The sequence below is a fragment of the Phodopus roborovskii genome, unplaced genomic scaffold, assembly GCF_943737965.1.
Source record: "Phodopus roborovskii unplaced genomic scaffold, PHOROB, whole genome shotgun sequence".
Lineage (NCBI taxonomy): Eukaryota > Metazoa > Chordata > Mammalia > Rodentia > Cricetidae > Phodopus > Phodopus roborovskii.
The window spans coordinates 21,060,838-21,084,034 of NW_026126469.1; the positions used below are offsets into that span (position 1 = coordinate 21,060,838).

General features: G+C 43.4%; 1 protein-coding gene and 1 non-coding gene across 2 annotated transcripts; one reads left to right on the top strand and one right to left on the bottom strand.

Annotated features, from left to right (window-relative positions):
• The first annotated feature begins 4,171 nt into the window (after positions 1–4,171).
• LOC127227286 (U6 spliceosomal RNA) lies at positions 4,172–4,275 on the top strand. Its single transcript, XR_007834971.1, has one exon. It is a non-coding gene; the product is annotated as a U6 spliceosomal RNA (small nuclear RNA).
• Positions 4,276–4,321: 46 nt separating this feature from the next.
• Positions 4,322–17,265, bottom strand: Csta (cystatin A). The gene is made up of 3 exons (XM_051190963.1): positions 17,090–17,265; positions 8,105–8,206; positions 4,322–4,529 (listed from the first exon to the last, which is right to left on the bottom strand). Exons 1-3 carry the CDS (start codon positions 17,153–17,155, stop codon positions 4,401–4,403), a joined length of 297 nt encoding a protein of 98 aa, XP_051046920.1. The 5' UTR covers positions 17,156–17,265; the 3' UTR covers positions 4,322–4,400.
• Positions 17,266–23,197: the final 5,932 nt, after the last annotated feature.

Genomic DNA, 23,197 nt, shown 5'->3' on the forward strand with positions numbered 1-23,197 from the left:
GTTTAAAGCCTCAGGTTGGAAGGTGAAGTTCCTTTATCACTTTGGAAGGTAGATTTACTCTCCGAAACTTCGTGTGTGCAATCACTGCCTCAGAACAGTTTGATTTGCTTCCTTTACTTGGGAAAACCGAGAAACGTGCCAACATTCAGGTATGGATTTGGCTTTTACTTGGCAGAAGACAGGCAAGTGAAGACACACCTATGATGAAACTTGCAAATTCTTTAAACCTGTAAGGTCTTAGGAAATCTAGGCACAACTAGCCAGTATTGTGACAAAGCAAATTGCTTGCTCACTCGAAAAGCTCCCGTTTGTTGAAAGGAGATCTATGATAGCAAAACGCAGTCAAGTTCTATGCAAAAAGTGAAGAGCAGGAAGTTGGAAACAGTGGTGTGTGGATTGCAAGTGACTGCGCTGGTTGGAGAACATGGTGTCCTTGCCTTTGAACAGCTAACTTAGAAACTGAAGCACTGTAGTGAAGGACGTTCTGTTATTCTCTAATGTAAGTTGTGTTTCAGAGCCATTCCTTTGGGAATGGAATCTGTGCTAGTGTTGTTACAGTAGTCATCTAATACCCTGTAAATTCAGAAATAATGTGTAAACAGGAAATTCATTCAAAGTACTCTTGTTTTAAATTATAAAATAGACATCCTACCTAGGGTCTGGGGATCTAAACAACATTAGAATCATATATGATTACTTGTGATCTCTGCATATATACTTACTTAGCCTTGTAGAATACTCTAAATTTCAATGACCTTTAAAAAAAAATTCGTTCCAAGCATACATGTTGAAAAAAAAGAAAAGTGGAAAATGATCATTTCCAGGCAAGTCAACTTTTATCTCTGTGGGGAAAAGAGAAGAAGAAACAGTAAAAATGGCGACTTAGAAAATAAATACTTTGTGTAAGGGTGTGACACAACTTATGGTTTGGGCTTCTATCCTCTTGGGAGTGTAATGAGTGTGCATGTGTGCGCACGTGTGTGTGATAGGGTCTCACTATTAACGCTGTGCTGCTGACCAGTAACTCACTATGTAGACCAAGCTGACCTTACACTCATAAAGATTGCTAACCTCTGCATCCTGAGTGCTGGGATCAAAGGCATGCACCGCCATGCCTGGCCCACCCCTGTGAGTCAGTCTTACTAGCCCAGGCTGGCCTAGGCCTGGCAGTGATCCTCTTCCTTGGCTCCCTGAGTGCTAGGGTTACACGTGTGTATTGCCATGTGCAGCTCATGGTTGCTTTTCAGGAATAAGTACTATGGTGCTCCAAGGATAACATTCAAGGTTTTGTTTTGTACGTGTTTGTATGTGTTCATTGTCTGGCTGTGTAGAGACCGGATGTTGACGTCTAGTGTCTTCTTTATACTCGTTTCCTCCAACTTAGTGTTTTGAGATGGTCCCTCACTGAACCTAGAGCTTGTTTATTCAGTTAGGCTGGCTGCAAGTGAGCCCCAGAGTCCTGCCTGAACATCCCTAGTTGGTGATCAAACTGGTTCTGTTCTTGTAGAGCAAGCACTTTCAGCCCCTTTCCAGTGCCTGAGGCTTTTAATTACTATGGTTTCAGGATTTATCATTTTTACATTCCCTAGTTTATTGGTCTTACCATGTTATCTGTTTTGTTCCCAGCTTCAGTGTTATAGCAGTTTATAGTTATGCACCTCTTTTTTTTTTTTTTTTTTTTTTTTTTTTAAGATTTATTTATTTATTATGCTTACAACATTCTGCTTCCATGTGTGCCCACAGTCCAGAAGAGGGAGCCAGATCTCATTACAGATGGTTGTGAGCCACCATCTGGTTGCTGGGAATTAAACTCAGAACCTTTAACCTCTGAGCCTTCTCTCCAGCCCAAAATTCCCCTCTATTTGTTCCTTCAACATTTTGTAATGTTGTAGGGGTTAAGCAGCCAGCTCCCAGAGGTAGTAGCCTGGGTGACTATCTCATGATTCACCATGGAAATCGGGACTGTGAACCCACCGGCACTTAGAAATAATTCCTCCTGAATGAATTATTTCTGCTTCAGTTTTACACTTTAGTAAGCAGAAGCTGTCCCATGTAAAGCCCTTCAGTGACTTTTTACCACATCACATTTCTGAGCTCGTTTTTGCTCTCCCCTGGCCAACTCCTATCTGTGGCTCTTGTCTTAGCTGTCACTGCCTTCAGCTCTTGGGTTATGTGTCCCTCGGTGGTGGTGGTGGGGCTTTGCCAGGCTCTTGATGGCTTTTCCTCTTCAGTTTGTGAGGCCCACGCTCTTTCCCACTTCTCCCGCACTACATTTTCTTCTTTATCCATAGAACCCTGACTCTGGTTACTGGGTGCCCAGCTTCCCTTGTCGCCTGGGGAGCAATCAAAGTTGTAACACTGATGCACAAGTTTACATGGAGATTTCTCAGGGTCTTTTATCGTGCTAAAGGCCCTGGCCTGCTCTCATCGCCTCCCGCTTCTTCGTAGACACAACATGTCTACAGAACCATCAGAAGACAGGAAAGGAGCTCTCCAAGTCATTACTGTCAGTAATTACTTTGATGTAAATGGATGGTGCTCTCTAACGAAAAGACTGTATGAATGGATCAAAAACCAAGATTTGACCATAATATATATTGATTGTAGCGGTTGTTTGATTTTTAATGAAGACTGGAGGTGAAAAGGCAGAAGAAGGTATTCCACAAAAAGGGGAACTGAGCAAAAGTCAGAATGAAGGATCAGCTTGTCAAGAGGATCATCCCGACAAAAGCAACACAGGAACTCAGACTTCACTCCTTTGACCAAATGGACCTAAGCAGAGTACACAGAGCACTGTCCATTACATCCTACGCCAGACCACCAGGCAAGTCTAGCAAAGAGACTGACACCATAGAGTGTAGAGTTGTAACATCACAACATTGGTAAAAGTACAAGTCACTAGCAGGAAGAACTTTAGAAATTCATAAACACAGGACAATTAGGCCATATATGCCAGAACTACTATTGGGCCTGTGAATAACTTTAAAAAGAACCTAAAAATGAAGACAACAGAAACTGGAAAAGAACACACCAGTGCATGCCGTTCCAAGAACGATGATGTCACAGTGAGCGCTTGCAATCAAAGGATCACAAACAAACCAAAACAAACAAACCTGCCAGGTGCTGTGCAGAACCAGTGAAGCCAGCATCAACAGAAGGAAGGGGAGAGGGTAGGAACCAGGGCAGAAACAGACAGGAAGTGGGGAACAAGCAAAATAAAGCCAGTGTTTGAAAACATTGAAGAGTTGATCACTCTTGGTCTAAACTGAGCACAAAAACCGAGGACTCCAGGATACGAGATCACAAATCAGAGACAAGACAGCGAAACCACAGAAATACAGAGAACTGTAAAATGTTATTCTAAATGATTGTATGCCCCAAATAGAACCTAGGAGGAATCCTTGACATGCCCCCCTTACCAACACTGAATGATTAAGAAACAGGAAAACTTCACAGGTGACTAAGGAGGAGCCTACACAGTGAATTCCAAGCCATCCACTGGCTGCATAGTGAGACCTTGGATAAAAAAATAAAAAACAAAAACAACAACAAAACACCACCAGTACAATAGCCTATCTGAAAGATAAAAGAAAAAGCTCATTGTAATAACTTCCCACTAGCACCAAGCCTTTAGGAGTAAATTTGGCCAGGGAGGTAAGGCTACCTGAAATCCTAAGACATAGTCAAAGGAGATACACAGCAAAAACAGAATGTTTTGTCCATGCGTTAGAAGCACTAATGTTGTTAAAATGGTCACATGACACAAAGATATCTGTCATTTTAATGTATCTGTTGAAATTGAAATACCAGGTCAGGTGGTGACAGTGCACACCCTTAATTCCAGTACACAGGAGGCAAAGGCAGGCAGATCTCTGAGTTCGAGGCCAGCCTGGTCCATAAAGCAAGTTCTAGTTGCAGCTTTCAAAACATGGCTTGTAAAAATACCACCTCATTTTTCAAATACAGAAGCAGAGATGACATGCTGGGTTCTGGGCAACCACAGGGAAGAAGGAGTGTGCTTCCCCGGTGGCAGCTGCTAACCTAACCCAACTGTGGTGAGGATGAGGCAGTGCTACTCCTTTATCCAATTGCACCTGAGCCTTGTTAGTTTTTATACTGTTTCCAACTGGCATCGTTTATCATGGAATTTCCACTCTAAACCAATAACCCTGTGCTCTCTTGGGCAGCACGCATACTAAAGGTGGAATGATGCAGAGATTAGCATGGCCCTTGCCCAAGGATGACATGCAAATTCATATTTTAAAGCATAGTCAAGAAAGCAAACGCCGATACAATAAATGAATAATAATGGGAGAAAACCGCTATTTTCAGGATGCTTCTTTATTGATGGCTGCATCTCTTTACAGTGAGAGGAATCAGGTCACTAGGGGGCTTGCTGCTCAGAAGTAGGTCAGTTCATCATCCTTGGTTTTGTTAGTCTGGTAAGCAGTAAGTTCCAAATCCTCATTTTGTCCAGGAAGACCTTTAAAGATTTTCAAGTGCACATATTGGCCGTTGCCTACATCCACCTGAAAGACATTAAAATGGAAGGAAGGGAGGGAGAGAGGGAGGAAGAGATTATTCATATAGATCAACATTGTATGACAGATCCACTGCCTTGTGTGGTATGATGCTCTGAATCAGCACTTCTGGCCCAAGGCAGCATCCGTGAACTGAGCTCCCATCAACCCTTGTTTGGAGAAAGCAGCTAACATTATGGCAGGAGGTACATTTCCTAGTTTCATTTTTAACACTTTTATTTGTGTGAATAATCTGCCTGCTTGTATTTAAGTGCACCATGTGCATGTACTTCCTGGAGAGGCCAGAAGAGGGTGCTATCTCCCCTCAAACTGGAGTTAAAGATTTTGTGAGCTTTCATGTGTGTGCTGGAATCCAAACCCAGGTCCTCTGCAAGAGCAGCTGGTGCCCTTGCCATCTGTCTATCTCCATCTGGATTTAATTTATTGCACTTTTCATTAGAATCTGGGCACAGAAATATTCCAGAGTTACATTTGATTTGCATGATGCCTGGAACAGAAACTGAGGACAGCCTATATTTTTGGTGATTTTGTTTTCTGACTTCTAAATTGGGAGAGAAATTGCCATATAGTTCAATAAGGGAGAGAGAGAGAGAGAAAAAGCAAAAAAAGCAAAAACAAAAACAAAAATTAAAAAACCCCTCAGAATTGCTTTAGAAAATGTGGGCTGTATGGCCTCTGTACCTATGCTGTACTGGAACCTACTTTGTGGATGCCAACCAGGCAGGCATTTGAGAATGGAGTGGGTGGCCTGCCCACCTCATTGTAAGTAAAATTAAGACGCTTAGGAGCCATTGGGGTAGTGATCTGGATGGTAGTTTGGGCATGAACCCAAGACCTAGAACACAGATAGAAGAATTGCAACTTTTTTCTTTATTGGGACAATAAAACTTTTGTGTTATATGTAGATAATGTGCTCTGATATCCCTTCCTACCCTAATCTTAAAATGCCACTTGTCAAATTTTACCATTACATATGACACTATGAAGAACATCATACAAAATGTGTGTGTGTGAGAGAGAGCGAGAGACAGAGAGATCACACCGACTTCTTACTGTAGGTCTGAAAAAAGGTGTGACAGTATCTGTTTTGGAGATGCCAGCAACAGATTAAAGAGACTAATTTCTGGAGCTGGGGATGCAGCTTGGTTAGTGCTGTTTGTCTAGACTGCATGAAACCTTGGGTTTGGTAAACCAGCACCTCATAAACCAGGTGGTGTGTGTCTACTATAATTCCAACACCACGAGGTGAAGGCAAGAAGAGCAGAGATTCAAGGTCATTTTCCATTACATATGGAGTCTGCATTCTGACAGCCTGAGATACCCGAGGCCCTGTGTCAAAACAACAACCACCAAACCAAAGCAAACAATCCACAACAATAAAAACCAAGGAGACATAGTCAGTTCTTCCCATGAAGCTCTCAGTGAATAAATGGCAGAGCCCAAATTTAAACCTAGATCAGTTAGATCCCAACATCCACGTCATTTTCCTTCTCTTGTTGGCTGGTATTGTTTTGAGAAAGGATCTCTCTATGTAGCCCAGGCTAGCCTCAAACTCCGGGTTGCGGGGGGGGGGGGTCCTGCCTTATCTGCTGAGTACTGGACTATAGGTGTACCCCATGCTCAACATTTCTATTAGTCTCACTCCACGGTGAAACATTTTTTTAAAAAGCATTTGTTTCCTACTTGGAAAAGGACATCAACCTTTGCAAACATTGTTGTCATCACTGGAGCCAGTTGCTCTGGGTGGAAATCTTGCCTCTGTGCTTACAGTAGCATGGACTTCTAGAGTCATTTACCTTTCCAGGGATCAAGTTTTTGATTGGTAACATAGTAGAAATAGTCTATTTTTGTTTCATGGATTTTTTCCCACGAGGATTAGGTGAAGAGGGGCACAGCACATTCCAAGAGCACCGTGCATTATTTTCAGGGTAGGGGATTAGACTCAGGGGAGGAGATGCTGGGATGGCATAGACTATGAACAAGTGTGAACTAGTAGAAGAAAGGTCAAACCTGGGACAGCCTCACATCACAGCCAGAAAATCTAGAGAGTGGTGGAGGGTAACACAGTAGCGAGCCTGCAGGAAGGAAGGAGGGAATCAAAGCCCGTGAGAAGAGCGGAGGGGGAGGAGGGGGGGAGAGGGGAGGGTGAGCACACCCCAATCGGGAAGAAAATTTCAAGTCATTTTCTGATGAGCTCTTTAAGGAAATATGCAAGGGAACCAACACAAAACATTTATTTGGATAATCAAAGTTATTAAAATAATCTCAGGTTTGGTGGAAATTTTTTTCACAAAACCATTTTTTTTTTTCCTGAAACCTTTCTCGGCTGTGGAGAAAGATCATGGAGGGAGGCAATGCCTTCTGAGGGTACATCTTGGGTTCGCTCACACATCTCTTCAGGCATGGACACACCAGGAACTCAAGTGTGACTGAACTGAACTGGTCTGTTCCTTGTACACAACCCCGTAGGTCATGCTAAGCTAAGCTGGGTAACTGCTTTTTTTTTTTTTTTTTTTTTTTTTTTTTTTTTTTGCTGAATATATTAAAAAATTATAGCTTAAGTAGTTGATTTTTTTAAAGGAAAAAATAAATGACAATGTGCATTGTTCAAATGCAAAGCAGAGTAGGAAGAAGCACTTGAATCGCTGCTATCTTTGAAATCAAGATTGTCGTTGTTTAAAGCACAAAGGTGAATGCACCTCCTGTTTGCCATTCACAGTGGAGTTTTTTTTTTTTTTTAAATTGGTCTCCTTGATATCACAAGAAGGTCAAAGTTTGTTTTTGGTTTTTCTGTTAGAACTTGATCAGGACACCATCTAATGTTTTGATACGACTGGCTATGAAATTTGTTTTAAATTTTTAAAGTATTATGTGTATGCATGTGTGTCTGTGTGCACACAGGAATAGATGCCCTTGGGGACAGAGTCATCAGATCTCCACAGCTGGAGCTGCAGTGGCTGTGAGACACCTGATGTTGGTGCTGGGAACTGAGCCTGGGGCTTTTGCAGGTGTTCACTCTACAGTTGCATCATTTCTCCAGCCCCTAAAATTCATTTTTAAAGTACTATAAATACGACTTTACACTGTAGCTGGAGTGCCACAAGTTGGACCTCCTTGAGTTATAAAAAGAATTATTTAAATGATATTAATGACTACCTATTTAAAGGATGAAAGGGGCTTGAATTATCCTTTCAGATAACGATTGAAGTCCTTCTTTAAGTGCATTTAATTTGGACACACATAGCATTAGGAAGTTTGGAGATGGATACCTCCCACATCCCAAGATGTTATCCTCCGATCTACCTGAGAGAAGAAATAGCCATGGCTGAAAACTAATGTTCTGGACTGTTACACCACATTTTTCTATACAGGTTCTAGAAATTAAGAACCACATAAGCAAGCTTTCAACATCTACAAGGAAAAAGAAGGTACATATCCTTTGGGAATCTTCCAATTGCAAGTGTCATGCTGGTGTCTTAATTAAAGACAACTGGTAGGAATGAAGGCACAGTCAGGGCAATAGGCAGCGTTGCATCAGGGCTTAGCTGAGGTTGGAATCTAACCTTAATGAAATAATTGACTCCGGCCACGACTTGAGTTTTATACTCGACAGCTTCAAATTTTTCATATTTCTCATTGGTTTTCTCTTCAAGCTGTGCTCTGACCTTATGAAGAGAAAGAAAGAAATGTTGTTAGAGTTGGGTTTACTTTGATTACATGGAGCTACAAATCTGGAAACCTCAGGCTACTGGGAGTCCTCAGAGATGCCAATGAAGCCTGGCATGGTGGCTCAAGGCTATAACCCCAGAACTTGGAAGACTGAGGCAGGAGTATCTGGTTCAAGAGCAGTTTGGGTAATATAGAAAGTTCCAGGCTTGTTGGGGCTACAGATTGAGACGCTGCCTAAAAAAATCAAAATAAAACGATAAACTCAACTAAAAAAGATGCTTCCTTTTCCATAGAAAACACTTTAAGAACGTTATACAGGCTAAAAAGTCAAGTAATATTGCATGAAGTTGTATTAATATCAAATCAGTGTGGTATACAAAATGGTCATGGTTTAGGGCTTCCAAATAGCTCAGCAGGTAAAGTTATTTGGCACCAAGAAAGCATGACAACCTGGATTCGACCCCTGGGACTCACATGGTGGAAGGAGAGAATGGATTTCTACAAATTGTCCTGTGATGACCTACATACACATATTGCGGTAAATAAGGATCAGGATAAACAAATAGGCCGAATAGATGTTTATTCAGGGAGAAATAACTTACAACCTAGACAGATGAACACCAGGAAATTCAACCCGATCCTCTCCTGTCCGAGTCACACCAGAAAGAGAGAGCCTTTCCTGGCCCCCTCCAACCTCCTTCCACAGGTCACTTCTGCCCATGGCTCCACCCCCCAACGGGCGTGGTCAGTGCTACAGAAGGACTATCTCACTACATACACACACACATGCACCAAAAACAAAGACAAACTACATTTGATTAGTAATTAAAAACAGGACAGCTGTAGTCACTACTTACTGTTTTAAACTGATTGCACAACTAATGGTGAAAATAATGCATTGATTTAGAACAGTTGTAGTTTCCCCTAATGTTTCCACCTTACACACCCATACCCATTCTAGAATCGTCCAAACCAGGACATTACAATGGAATATTATGAAGGAGCTTATGAATGTTTTCAGCTGTCTCTCAAATGTCCTCTCTCCCCCAGGATCCTGCACTGCTTTGGACACCATGACTCCTTAGTCTCTTAGTGGGATTAACCTCGGTCTTTGTCATTTCAACCCTGACTGGACTAAATTTGTAGTGTCGCTTGGTTTGGGTTGGTCTGCCTTTTCTTATGTTTGCATTCTACATTCTTTACAGCACAAATTGTTGTGTCCTTAGTGCACTGTATTGGGACCCACATTTTTCCTTACTGCTGATGGAGTTACTGCCACTTGGCTAGGCTGCCTGGCAGATCTCACTACTGTAAATGACTTTTCCATCCTTCTGTGATGAATCTTAGGGGAGACCACACAGCAGTTTCTCATCATGCGGCAGACCATTTCTCATCTGGTCTTCAGCCCTTAACTTCTGCATGATTCTTGACTACAAGCCTTACTCTGGCTTTTGCCAAATAACTATTTATTTATTTTTCTTCCATTCCTTATCTATTTGTGAGTTAGAATTCTCTCAGGAAGACCTGTTCCCTCTCCACTCTCTATTTAGTTTTTGTTTTTGTTACTATGACTTACATAAACTTCTATTCCACAAGTTGTAAATTCATCATGACTTATGTATTTTTTCTTTTTTCTTTCTTTCTTCTTCTTCTTCTTTTTTTTTTTTTTTTTTTTGCTTAAGTTGTCCTTAATTTATTTGTTGGGAGCTCCTTCAAGTTGGTGTCCTTCCAACATGGCTTTAAAATCATCCTACCAGTCTCTTCTTTGTAATTAACCATTTCTCTGAGGGTGTCCTAGAGAATGGCTAAGGTCAGGGCAATGTGTATACTCATTATTTTTAGATTCCATTGCTTCTAAACAGACTCATTGGAAAAGCTGCACAGTATATAGACACACTAATACAAATATGTGTGTATCTATCAACTCATCTCTGTATATATGTATATGTGTACATATGGGTGCATATATACATTCAAATGTGTAGTTATGCATGCAGTGTACACATACAGTTGTATGTGACAGATAAATTTGTCCCTTGGTTTTGGGATCTCCTCTAGCTACCAAGATGCTCAGGTCTCTTGTGTTAAAATATCGTGGAATTTACACATACAACTTCTCAGATGCTTTAACTCATCTCTGGACTGCTTAGACAAACTAATACAATGAAACACCTAGTAAGTAGTTACTCTATATTGCTTAGGAAATAATGACAACTGTCCTGGAACTCACTCTGTAGACCAGGCTGGCCTCAAACTCAGAGATCCACCTGCCTCTGCTTCCAGAGTGCTGGCACTAAATGTGTATGTATGCCACACACCCCTCACCACCCCTTGGCAGTAACTTCTTTCTTAGTCCCTGAGGATGACGCCTAGTTTGATTCACAATCTATTTACTTATTTAATCAGTTTTAACATACACATAAAAACAGCTTAGATTTCCTCATTAACTCCCTTCAAGAAATACATTTACAATTCAGAACACAGGATTTTCGTGTGTTTTTTATGAGTGAGTGCTTTGGGCACAACATCTTCCTGTTTCTGCCTAATCACATCTGCAGAGTTGTGTTGCATTGTGAGATAGCACATTCCCAGTTTCCAGGGATTGGATGCAGATTCTGTTAGAGATCTGTCACCGCATCGAGGGCAGGGGATGGAAGCTTAAATGCCAGTGTTGCTGAAAGGAGTTAGCCTCACATTCAGAATGTGAACATTTTCTGAGTGTTCTGTACCCATCCTTTCTTCAGATGCTGAGCTAGACCTATTGGGCTAGCATCTGCTATGATTACTTGACCTCAATTTTTGCCAATAGCCAAACTCCAGGTTCCCACCAGGGCTGAGAAGGGGAATAGCTCATGTCTCAAGGTGGAGGATGGTGAGGGGAGGGGCCCAGGGGTGGTCTAGCTGTTGGTCATATAGATCCATCAGCCCACCTGGTCTCTTGACTCAGTCCTTGCCCTTAAGTTTTCTGGTGTTGCCAAATGCCAGGCATTAGTAATCTAATACAGCTCTGAAGTGTGAATCTCCTGCTGGGGCTTAGACTTGCCCTTCATGGCTTAGCTACTCTCTAGACCACTCAGTTTCCATCTTCTCATTTCTATTTGTGTCCGTCAGGCAGTGTCTACTGACTTCCTGTTACCTTTCTGATAGCTGTGTTTCAGGTGATCCTCTCCTACTCGTAGGAGGGAAACTAACTCTGTCTTCAATGTGTCTTTTCCATTGAGAAGCTGGCCTCCTGCTCTCTGCTGAAGTGCACAGGCACATCTACCCCAAGTCAGGCCTCCAGGGAACCTCGAGTTCTCTCAGGCCCCGAATCCTTCCCCTCAGTAGGGAGGAGTTTTCAGTCTTTATCCGCTGGTGCCTCAGTTGACTGCTAGAACTATTTTCAAAGGTGTCTGCCGACTGACTTCTCAGATTATTTTTGAATTTCCAGCACGCAGCACCCATTTTCTCCCAAAGCCTTCAGGATAGGTGGAACAATTATTGCTGTGGAAAATGAAGCTTCAAGAGGAGGAGAGAAGACACAGTGAGGGAAAGATGATCACCAAGAGGCAGGGTATGAGAGAGGAGCTGTGCAGAGAGAGGCTGAGGGAGGAGAAACTTACATCTCAGCTTCTCTGCATCCTGATGCTTTTGAGTGGCCAAAGGAAGGGCACTGGCACCGGGTATCCACTGAGTTAGAAATGCCTAACCCCTACATTAATCCCCAAGATGACTTATTTAACATCACTTTACAAGTAAGGAACTTGGGATTAGGGTTAAAATCATTAATTGTTGCCATAGCAATTTGAAAGCCCTTGTGCAGATACTCCCCTATTAATGGATCCAAATTTCATCTTCTTCATTGTCCTTGTGTAAATCACAGGCCCAGAATTTTCCACAAGAGAACTAATTTCAAATGCGCTGGTTTGTTTCCTTACAAGCACTGGTGCCTGCCCGAGGTCTGGTTCACCGTGGAAGCTGCAGCCCCCATCCCCTTTGTAGAAAGGCAGGTTTGCATCCTTTAACGTGGGATGCAATGGACCCGGGTGCTGATGGGGAGTTGGGAGGTAGGGGAAGATTTGGGTGGGGATATTAGTGATAATGTAAGATTCAGAAAGTAGTTTGTCATTGAGAGAACTTCCGGGGTGGGGGTGGGGTACCAGGAGGCCAGGGCTGGCTGGGAATGCATTTGTGGAGCCTGGTGTGACAGACAGGCCCTAAGCTGTAGCCAGTTGCTGCTCTCCTGTCACAGCCTGCAGTGTCTGGTGATGGCTGGAAACTATGTGTTTGTCACTTTGTCCTCCATCAGAGGAAGGGGCACCCAGTAAATACATTTCCAGAGTTGTCACAGTCTAGCTGAGTTGAGCTGTTCATTTTCTAGGACCTGAAGATCTGAGTCATGGGGGCAGCCAATCTTAATGCATTTCCCAATCTGCCATCATTCTTCAGAGGGGGAATGGCTAGAGGATGGTGGCTCCAAGGTAGACAGACACTATTTGAGAAAATCGAAGTTATGGAGCAGTAGGGAAACACGGTAAAGCAAGTGGGACATATCTTACGGACGTTTGCCTTCTGATATGTTTTGAAGGAAGTATGAAGAAAAGCATGCCAGACACAAGAAAATGAAGGCACTAGGCTGTGAGTGGAGGGAAGGACAGTGAGGGACTGGAGGGGTTGGGCCGGAAGCAATAGATAATCCGGGGTATTCCCTCGTCAGATGCCAGCTATTTTCCAAGCAGAATAAGAACTGAGAACCCTGCTGGGAGCCCGTGGGAGGACTGGGGGACACTCGATGACAGTGCGAGAAGGTACAGGTTTCTAGGAAAACAACAACAAATAGAACTGAAAGGACACGCGGCTGTCCCCAGGGTCCTGCACGACACGGCCATTCATTCATCGCACTGGAGTGGTCAGCTTCCTGTGGTCCTGTGAAGTGGGGCCGTGGGAGTGACCTCTAATTGAAGACTGGCACGTCACAGCTCACAGGATCATGGGAATCAGAGTGGAGGAGTACATGAAACTATCCATCATGGATGAATGACCAAGAGGATCCAGGCATGTTCTGATAAAGACGGGAGGTAGGTGCCCTGAGAAGCCTGGTGTAGCTGAATGGCAGGTTCTCCAGGGAAGGGACACCAGAAGTGACTGACTAGCAAGCTCGGGTTGGAGAGAAGAACCTAACCCTGTAACAAGGTCAATGGGAGCCGTGATCCTAGAGCCTAGGGTGTGTCCAGCTGTGCCGATGAGGTGTCTGTGTGGTGTCCCAGCCAACGAAATTCATGCTTAGTGTGTTTGCCAGGAATGGTGTTCAACAACCAGGTTTCTGACGTGAAGAAGAGTATGTGTAGTGTGCACACACATTTGCATGCCAATCATAGCCTCTGCTTCTAAAAATAATCATTAAAATAACATTTCTTTCCCTCAGATAAACATACCTGGGATTCCCTTCCAGTGGCTACTTCCATAGACAATAAAAGATCACCAGCTGCAATCTGGACTTGCTATTGGGACAGTCTGCTTACTTGGTTTTTCGTGGGTGGGGAGTGTATGAAACAATCTTTTTGTTTTTCAAGACAAGACCTTTCTATATAGCCCTGACTATCTTGGAATTCACTCTGTAGACCAGGCTAGTCTTAAACTCATAGAAATGTGCCTGATTCTGCCTCCTTAGTGTTGGGACTAAAGATGTGAGTCATCACCACCTGGCAATAATCAATATTTTTTAAAAAATCGCTTGTATATTTGGGTGCACGCATGAGTGCGTGTGTGCACATTAGATGACAACTTTTGGGGGTTAATGCACACCATCAAATGGATTGGGGTGCTACACCATCTTGCTACCTGATAATCAATGTTTTCTGAATGACAAGCTTGAGGAATACTTGTCTCCCCTGAAAATTCTCCCATTCTCCTAATCCCAAAGCCTGTGCCAGCCTTTCTGTGGGTTTGGTCAATTCCCAGGACATGCAGGTACCACTTCTCTGTGGTACTTTCCCTTTTCTGTGTGATGACTTCTCCTCTTCCCTCCTCTCCTTCCTCCCTGCTAGGACCTTCCTTCCATCGTCCCTCCATTCCTGAGTTCTCTGCAAAGGGCAGAGACAGCCAAGAGTTGTCTCTCCTAAGAACATTTAACAGTGGATTTTAAAAAATAAAACTATGTGTGTGTGTAAGGAATAAAAGTACAAAGTAAACCCTCAAATCATTCTAGGGATGCAATAACCCCCTTTGGCCTGACACTGTGTGGTGACCCCACTGACCATAATCTAGGAGGAGTTGATTCAATTTCCTGACTTAACAAGGGCTTCAGTAGTATCTGCCTGTGGGGTTCTTTGGAGGGGGATGATTGATGGGACTGAGAAAATGCTTCCTAAAGTACTGTTTACTGCTGCTTCTCTGCCTCCCAACACGTAACTGGGAATTATCCCCTAAGGCAGTCTCCTGCAAGAGAGGACAGATGAGTGACATCTGGGAGCTAGCCACCACACTGTACTTGTTCACATTACAGTAAAGGGTTTGACAGCCATGCTTAATGGCCTTTTTGGTCTTAAACCTATGATTATGAAAGAGCACTGAATTAAGTTTTATTTTATAATGTGCTCTAGATATCTTGACTTCCTCTATACTGTTACATTTTCAGGAGTAGTGGGCAAGTCTTATAGCCCTTTATGTAGCTTCTACAGTTTGTAGCCCAATGCTAGACACCTAGGAGAGACTCAGGAAGCGCCCCTACCATGAAATGGTTCATGCCTATGTAGTGTGCATTGCAGTTTAAACCCAAGGCCACAGATTGCATGGAGAAAGCAAGTTTGCTGCCTTCTCTCCCCTCACACTTGCAAAAGCTCTCCACTGTGTTGAGGCTGTGCGGTGGAAAGGACAGATACATTTCTTAACTGGGTGACTCGAAAGCATTTTGAGTCTTAGTTTCATCATCTAAAGATGGGGTATAATGCCTTGCCTGCCCCAGGGCTTTGAAGATCAAATGGGAGGTGGAATGGAAGTCAAGGCTTTTACAACTCCTTCCTGGGATGAGGTGGCCTTGTTAAAATCTATTTCTCATTCTGCTTCTCTGAAGCTGTAAGAACGTATTTCCAAATTAAGTTTATCACTGAAGATGTGGTCCACAGATGGTGTCATTAGCAAGGTAAGCCCTTCCGGGAGCTTCCTAACTTTACAAAATTATATGATCAAAATACATTGTATGTGTATATGAAATTGCCAAAGAACTAGTAAAAATATATTTAAAACGACCCTAGCCAGGCAGGACAACACACTCCTGTAGTCCCAGGTACTTGGGAAACTAGAAGCAAGAGGATTACTTGAACCTATCAGGTTGGGAGGAGCACTCTGAGAAACAGCAAGACCCCCCCCCCCTCCACATTTCAAAAAAGAAACAATTGTTCAAGCTAACCAGGTGGTCAACTATTTAAAAATCATTAAAAATCTGTTGTATCATCTATATTTCAAATAACTGTATTTCCCTATCTAGCACCCACAGCTCTGGTTCCTGGAACATCTCAGGGAGATTTTTTTTTTTTTTTTAGGTTGAGGGATTTTTTTTTCCCCAGGCAACATGAACAGCAATGATGCCTCATCTGTGATATTTTTTTGAAACAATTTTTATGTACATTATTTTAGTTAACCCTTTTAGCTCTTTCTTCTTACAAATGAAATGGAGGGCCATTCTTTAGAACCCTACCTTTAAAGTCCCATCTCTCATAAGCCTCCTGGGATGACAGATATCTGGTCCTACGGGAAAGTGAAGTTGTAGGGAGGAAGCACAAGCACAACTCCTGAGAGCCTGGCAGAATGTGGACTCGCAGGCCCGTCCAGCCATCTCCAGTCAGATCTGCATTTTATCTGGAGCAACAAGTGACTCATGTGCACGTTCAAGTTTCAGAACACCAACTTGATGCACAAAGTATAAAGCTATAAAGATTCAACGTTACCGTCTTCAAAAATAAAATGCTCCAAGGTGTTTATTGAAATATAGCTAAGAGTGAGAACTATTTAGCCTTGAATATTTAGCCATTGAATTTTAGGCCCATGACCTCCTCTAGAATGTTCAGTGCCCTAAACATGAAGGCTCTCACCTCTTCTGCTCATATAAAAGCAGATGATGTATGGTGATGCAAGCATATTCCCAGCACGTAGGAAGTTGATGCAGGAGAAATGTTGTGAGTTTGAAACCAGCCTGGGTTACTTAAGTGTTAGGCCAGCCAGGACATAGCAAGACCGTGTCTCAAATAAACAGGTGAACAAACAACAAACAAAACTGATCTTGTCTGCCAGGATGATGGTTCAAGGAGGAAAACAAAATGATGTAAGGAAATAAGGCGGCAGATTGTAAACCCACACCCATAATTTCCATGCATTTCTCTTTTATAAAACATACAACACAACATGTTTTTATTATACAGATTTATATAGATGATAGTTAAGCAAGATGCATGAACTTGCTAGAAACATCTAGTTCTATTTTGACTGTGAAGGTGTGGTATGCATAGCATCCTGGGAATCTGCTCTGGAGTCCTTAACAGCCTTGGGTACCCTCACACCTTGGCTTCAGTTAGTGAGATTGGCAAACTCCATGAGCAAGCGTGTGAGAGCTCCTGGGCTCACACTTGTAAGTAAGAAGTTTAGAGACTGTTTTACAAATTCACCTTCAACGAATGGGGAAACTGAGACTGCAGTAACCAGTGTGACTTGGCCAATTTTACCTTTGGGATGTTGAAGTTTCCCTGAGAATCTTAATGTTCCACCTTTAGCTGCATAAAAGTCTGAATAAAACCCACACATTTCTGGTTTCTGTGATTTCCCACACTCTGAACACAGGGTCAAATTATGAACCAAATGATGAGAGTTTGATTTGGGATCAAACTTCTTGAAATGCCCCGACTCACCTGATCGGCAACCTCCTGGACTTCTGGCGTGGCAGGTCTGGCCTCCGTCAAGCCTCCTGGGATCATTCTGGTGAGTTGTTTCTTTGCTGGGCAGGATGCTGAAAGGGAATGATCAGGGAGCACGGAGACTCAGGGTTTTAAAGGAGCCCATAAACTCCTCCTATGTAATGTATTAGCTGGGAGACTGGGAAATGAGTGTGGCCTCAGGCAAGTCTTATCACCTCCCTTAGAGGAAAAGCTGAGTGGAGTTGGGGAGGGGGACAGCGATGAGGTGGGGGGGAGTGAGCAAGTGGGTGTGCCCAGAATTCAGGCGTGGTTAGTGTAGGTTCCTCCCTGTTCTCTGTGCCAACTTTTTCATACTGCTGTGTCATATGAGAAGCCACACGTGCAACCAGAGTTGCCAAATATGTAAAACCTCAAGAGTTCTTTTAAGAGAATCCTTAATTATGCCAAGTCTGATTGCTTAGAATTCACCCAACTTTATAAAGATAACAAAACTGTCTATCTGGAGGACTTTTAGTTTCTGAAATGCTTATGCTTATCCCCAAACACACATAATAAAATAGCAAACATCTTTATTTTTTCTGCTGTTGATTCTCTCTCTCTCTCTCTCTCGCGCGTGTGTGTGGTGTGTGTGTGTGTGGGTAGTGTGTGTGTGTGGTGTGTGTGTGGTGTGTGTGGTGTGTGTGTGTGTGTAGTGTGTGTGTGGTGTGTGTGTGGTGTGTGTGGTGTGTGTGTAGTGTGTGTGTGTGTGGTGTGTGTGTGGTGTGTGTGGTGTGTGTGTGTGTGGTGTGTGTGTGTGGTGTGTGTGTGGTGTATAGTGTGTGTGTGGTGTGTGTGTAGTGTGGTGTGTAGTGTGTGTGTGTGGTGTGTGTGTGGTGTGTGTGTGTGGTGTGTGTGTGTGTGTAGTGTGTGTGTGTAGTGTGTGTGTGGTGTGTGTGTGTGTAGTGTGTGTGGTGTGTGTGGTGTGTGTGTGTGTGGTGTGTGTGTGTGGTGTGTGTGTGTGTGGTGTGTGTGGTGTGTGTGTGTGTAGTGTGTGTGTGGTGTGTGTGTGGTGTGTGTGGTGTGTGTGTAGTGTGTGTGTGTGTGGTGTGTGTGTGGTGTGTGTGTGTGGTGTGTGTGTGTGGTGTGTGTGTGGTGTATAGTGTGTGTGTGGTGTGTGTGTAGTGTGGTGTGTAGTGTATGTGTGTGTGGTGTGTGTGTGGTGTGTGTGTGTGTGGTGTGTGTGTGGTGTGGGTGTGTGTGCAGTGTGTGTGTGTAGTGTGTGTGTGTGGTGTGTGTGTGTGTAGTGTGTGTGGTGTGTGTGGTGTGTGTGTGTGTGGTGTGTGTGTGTGGTGTGTGTGTGTGTGTGTGGTGTGTGTTTGAAGGGATTTCATTTATCCCAGGCTGGTCTTGAAATCACTATGAACCTTGAACTTCCAGTCTTCTTGCCTCTACCTGCAGAGTGCTGGAATCACAGGCATGTACCATGCCCAGTTTATGTGGTGCTGGATATTAAATCCAGAGCTTTTTGGGTACTAGTTATGTCGTCTTCCAGTTGATCTATGTTCCCAGCCCAAGATAGCCCGATTTCTGTCATTTAGCACTGTTTTGTTATTTGCTTCATGATTCTTTTTGTAGTTTCTTTTATTTCTTTTCCTCCTTCCTTCCTCCCTTTCCTCCCTCCCTCCTTCCTTCCTTCCTTTCTTCCTTTTAGTTCAAACTGGCCTAGAATTTATTAAGTATCCCAAGCAGGACTTCAGTTCCAGCCCCTCCTGCATGCTGAGATTCATTTCGCCTATGGAGGAAGCCCCACCCCAACCGTGTCATCCACACAGTTACACCATGAGTTTCTTAACCCTGTCGCCCATTTTAATAATTTGTGGTCATGTTTTACATTTTAATTTTTTATTAAATTACATATAACCACATATTCTGTTATACTATTGTTTCTTTGTGTGTGTATGTGTGTGTGTGTGTGTGTGTGTGTGTGTGTTGGGAGGTCAGAGGTGTCAGATCCCCTGGAGATGGAGTTACAGATGGTTGTGAGCTGCCTGACATGGCTGCTGGGAACGGAACTCTGGTCCCCTGCATGTTATAAAGTGCTGAGCATCTCTCCAGACCCTATGCTCTTTTTTTTTGCTCACCATGTTTTTGAGTCTTTCCATATTGATACACAGACATGTTAACCACGTTCCTTCAGTGACCCTTTCTTCTGTTTATTCTCTCTAACTGTAATATGCTCCCCCACAGTTTCTACACGCTGCCCCTGCTGAGAGGGCTTTGCTTGTTTTAGATATGTGTATTTCATTTTTACCTTAATTTCTATAAATAAATGCTTAAAATACAGAAGAAACACAATAAAATAACAGACATCTCTTTCTCTGTCACTCAGACCTGAACATGTCTGCCACTTTTCTCTCTGGTGGGACAGCCCAGTGGGGCAGGGACAGGTGGGCAGCAAGCCTTCTGTCCCCTTGCTGTGTCCTATTCCTTGATATGCCTGCACCTCCCTCTTGATGCCCAGTAAATTCTAAAGAGAGGTCCTCCCTTTCAAGTGGTATGGAGTATTAACCGATAAGTAATCAGGCATTCAAGGTCAGTCTAAATACATGAAACTCTGTCTAAAACAAACAAAAGCAAGCAAACAAACAATGATTTTAACTGACAAATCACTTTTCTTTAGATTTACAGAACCCAGAGTGTCTTGGAACCTTTATATAGTGTCAGAACCCTATGCTTTTCCTTTAATTAATCGTGTGCATCATATGATATAGCCTGGGGATGTCTGTGGGGTTTGACTTACAGAAAAGAAATCCAGCTGTCTAAAAAGTAAAGGGAAGTTGGCTTGCTTGAGAGGCCATTGTCTATCTCCAGATGCTTTGGAGAAGGAAAATAAAGCTATGTTCCCTGAAGGTTACTGTAGACGGAGTTTAGCCCCAAATAAACACACGGAGACTTAAATTAATTATAAACTGGCTGATGGCTCAAGCTTCTTATTGGCTAGTTCTCTCTTAATTATTAACCCATTTCTATTAATCTAAGTATTTCCAAGTGGTTTGGCTTATGGGAGAATGCTCTAGCATGTTACTCCTTGGGCTGCTACGTGGCATCTCCCTGGCCACTCACCCTCTGTGTCCTCTCCCCAGAACTGTCCTGTCTGCTATCCCCACATATGCTTCCTGTCTGGCTACTGGGCAATCAGTGTTTTAGTCATCAAACAATTAAGAGAAACATATACAGAAGGACATCCCCGATCAGGTTGCATGCAGCCTTCTTAGCCTGTTCTTGCTTTTCTTCCTATGCAACCCCTTTGTACTCTGTGAATTGCCGGAGATGAAGCTTTGTGGATGAGAGTCCCCAGGGTCTCCCTAAGCACTGCTTCTTGGGTAAACCTGGGCTCCCTCCTACTAGCTCTCGTCTCCTAAACATTGACCTTCAAGCAGTGAGAAGCCAGGACTTAAGCGACAATTCGAACTTCCTAAATTTCCTGTTTCAGTTTGGTAAAAATGCCTACAATTGTAAAAATGTGAGAGTTTATGCTTGTGTTAAGTTATTTTTCTCATTGCTGTGACAAAATGCGTGGGAAAGCAACTTAAGGAAGGACTGGCCTATTTTGGCTGTGATTCCAGCATAAATCCATCATGCAGGGGACAGCATGGCAGTAGGCATGGCAACCCATCCCCCCGTCTAAAGTCAGGAAGCAGAGAAGGTCGATGCTGGTGCTCAGCATCTCCTGTTTATTTAGTCCAGGACCAGGGATGGCATGATATCACCCATGTTTAGGATGGGTCTTCCCACCTCCATTGACCCAGAGGTTTATGTCCAAGGTCTTTTTAATGAAGCCCCACAAAGTTGACAGGATCAACAGTCATGATATTCGACTAAATAGAGCTCTGATGATTGATTGATTTTCAATGGAGATGGAGTATTGCTATTATGTAGTCCAGGCTTTCTGTAAACTCCCTATGCATCCCATCTTGACCTTGAACTCACAATCCTTTTGAATCTACCTCTCAAATTCTGGGATTATAGCATGTGCCACTATGCCCAGTTCTAACATCTGCTGTTTTAAAATGCCCTGTTCTTGTAAATTTCTTCACTGATTTTCAGACTCAGAAAATGACACATTAAAGGTCGAGGATGTGGCTCAGTGGTAGAACTCTGCCTGGCTTGTTCAATGCACGAGGTTCAATCCTTAGTGCCACCAAGAAACTTTATTCTTTCCCAAGGCAGATCATAAAACACTACCCCTCTGTTGAAGACAGCCATAAAACCTAGAAACCTTGTTCGAACCCTCCCCTGCCTTGCCTTGTAGGAGGTCATAAAATCTTCATTCTAGGAGGGCTCTGCCCAGTATCATAGAGATGGGCAGCCCGCAGGCAGGGATCTCATAGAGATGGGTGGCCAGCAGGCAGGGATCTCATAAAGATGGGCAGCCTGCAGACAGGGATCTCATAGAGATGGACAGCTGTAGACAGGGATCTGTGGTTCTCCTCCCTAGTCTTTCACCAGTGGGCCATGAGCCTTCTTGTTCAATCGCATCCGCAGTTAGTTATCCATTTTTTGGCCAATTAATAACGTTAAAAATGGACAGCTGTTCCTGGGTTTTGGGTCTTTATTTCCAAATTTTCCTGTATCATGTAAAAGTTTGATTACATAAACCTGCCGTGATTTTTTTTCTAGGCTGTCTTTCTTTCTTTCTTTTTTTAATTATGTGTATGGGTGTTCTGCTTGCATGTATGTCTCTATACTATGGGTTCCTGGTGGCAGGAAAGCCAGAAGGGGATATCAGATCTCCCCAGGATTGGAGTTACAGACAGTTGTGAGCTGCAATGTGGGTGCTGGGATATGAATGCAGTTCCTTTGAAGAGCAGCTGGTGCTCTAACCACTGAGCCATCTCTCCAGACCTCTATGCTGTCTTTTGTCATAGGAGTGTGTTCCTTAGAATGAGGAGGGGGTGGGTATCACCCCCTTACATGCCCCTAACAAGTCATTAGAATGATTCCTTTTGCACTAAGTCAAAAGTTTGAAATGTTTCTTTGACAAAAGTTTCTTTTAAAAAGCAAACTTTTTTTTTTTTTTTAAATTTCGTAGGCTGGTGTGGAACTCACTCTGTAGACCAGGCTATCCTTGAACTCATGGATATCCCCCTGCCTCTCTGCCTCTGCCTCTCTCGTGCTGAGACTAAAGGCCACCACACCTGGCTGACAGCCTTTGAATGCCAGAGATGAAGTACAAGCCAAGGCATAGCTCTCCCTGACACTGGCAGAAGGAGGAAAAGTGGTGGAGAATAATGACATATTAACAATGACATATTAAAGATGGAAACTAGTGGGGAATAATGACATATTAACAATGACATTAAAGATGGAAACTAGTGGGGAATAATGACATATTAACAATGACATATTAAAGATGGAAACTAGTGGGGAATAATGACGTATTAACAATGACATTAAAGATGCAAACTAGTGGGGAATGAGGAGGAGTGTTATGGAGCTCTGTCTTCTGGGTGTGGCAAGGCCGCCCTGAACTCACTGTAGTTATGGTCACCTGCACAAGACCAAGCCAATAAGATCAGTCAACATCCCAACAGCCAGCACAAATTCAAAAGGACATCAAGTTAGGAAAAGAATGTGGGGGGGCTGTATGGGGGAGGTGGGAAGGGAGAGTTGGAGGGATAAAATCTATGTCATTTAAAAAAGGAAGGAAAGAAGGGAGGAAGGGAGGGGGAGGAAGGGAGGGAGGAAGGGAGGGAGGAAGGGAGGGAGGGAGGGAGGGAGGGAGGAAGGAAGGGAGGAAGGGAGGGAGGAAGGGAGGGAGGGAGGGAGGGAGAGAGGGAGGAAGGGAGGAAGGGAGGATCACAATTGGGGCAAGTCAAGAGGCCAGACTCTGCCATCACAAAACTGCTGGAGTAACTTGAGTTTGAGGCTGTTAAAATCTCCCCCAAGGGCTGGAGGGAAGGCTCAGTGGTTAAGAGCACTGGCTGCTCTTCCAGAGGACCTGGGTTCAATTCCTAGCACCCACATGGCAGCTCACTACTGTCTGTAACTCTAGTTCTAGGGACCTGAGAGACACATGCTAAAATAAATAAAACACCTGGGCCCAGAAGCTGTGGCTTTGGC

Bases quoted from the DNA above. Each gene is read 5' to 3' on its own strand.
- Csta (XM_051190963.1), bottom strand. From the start codon at position 17,155: ATGATCCCAGGAGGCTTGACGGAGGCCAGACCTGCCACGCCAGAAGTC. The intron at 8,207-17,089 runs GTGAGTCGGGGC...TCTCTTCATAAG, and splicing joins TCCAGGAGGTTGCCGATCAG to GTCAGAGCACAGCTTGAAGA. The intron at 4,530-8,104 runs GTTAGATTCCAA...AATGTCTTTCAG, and splicing joins GAGTCAATTATTTCATTAAG to GTGGATGTAGGCAACGGCCA.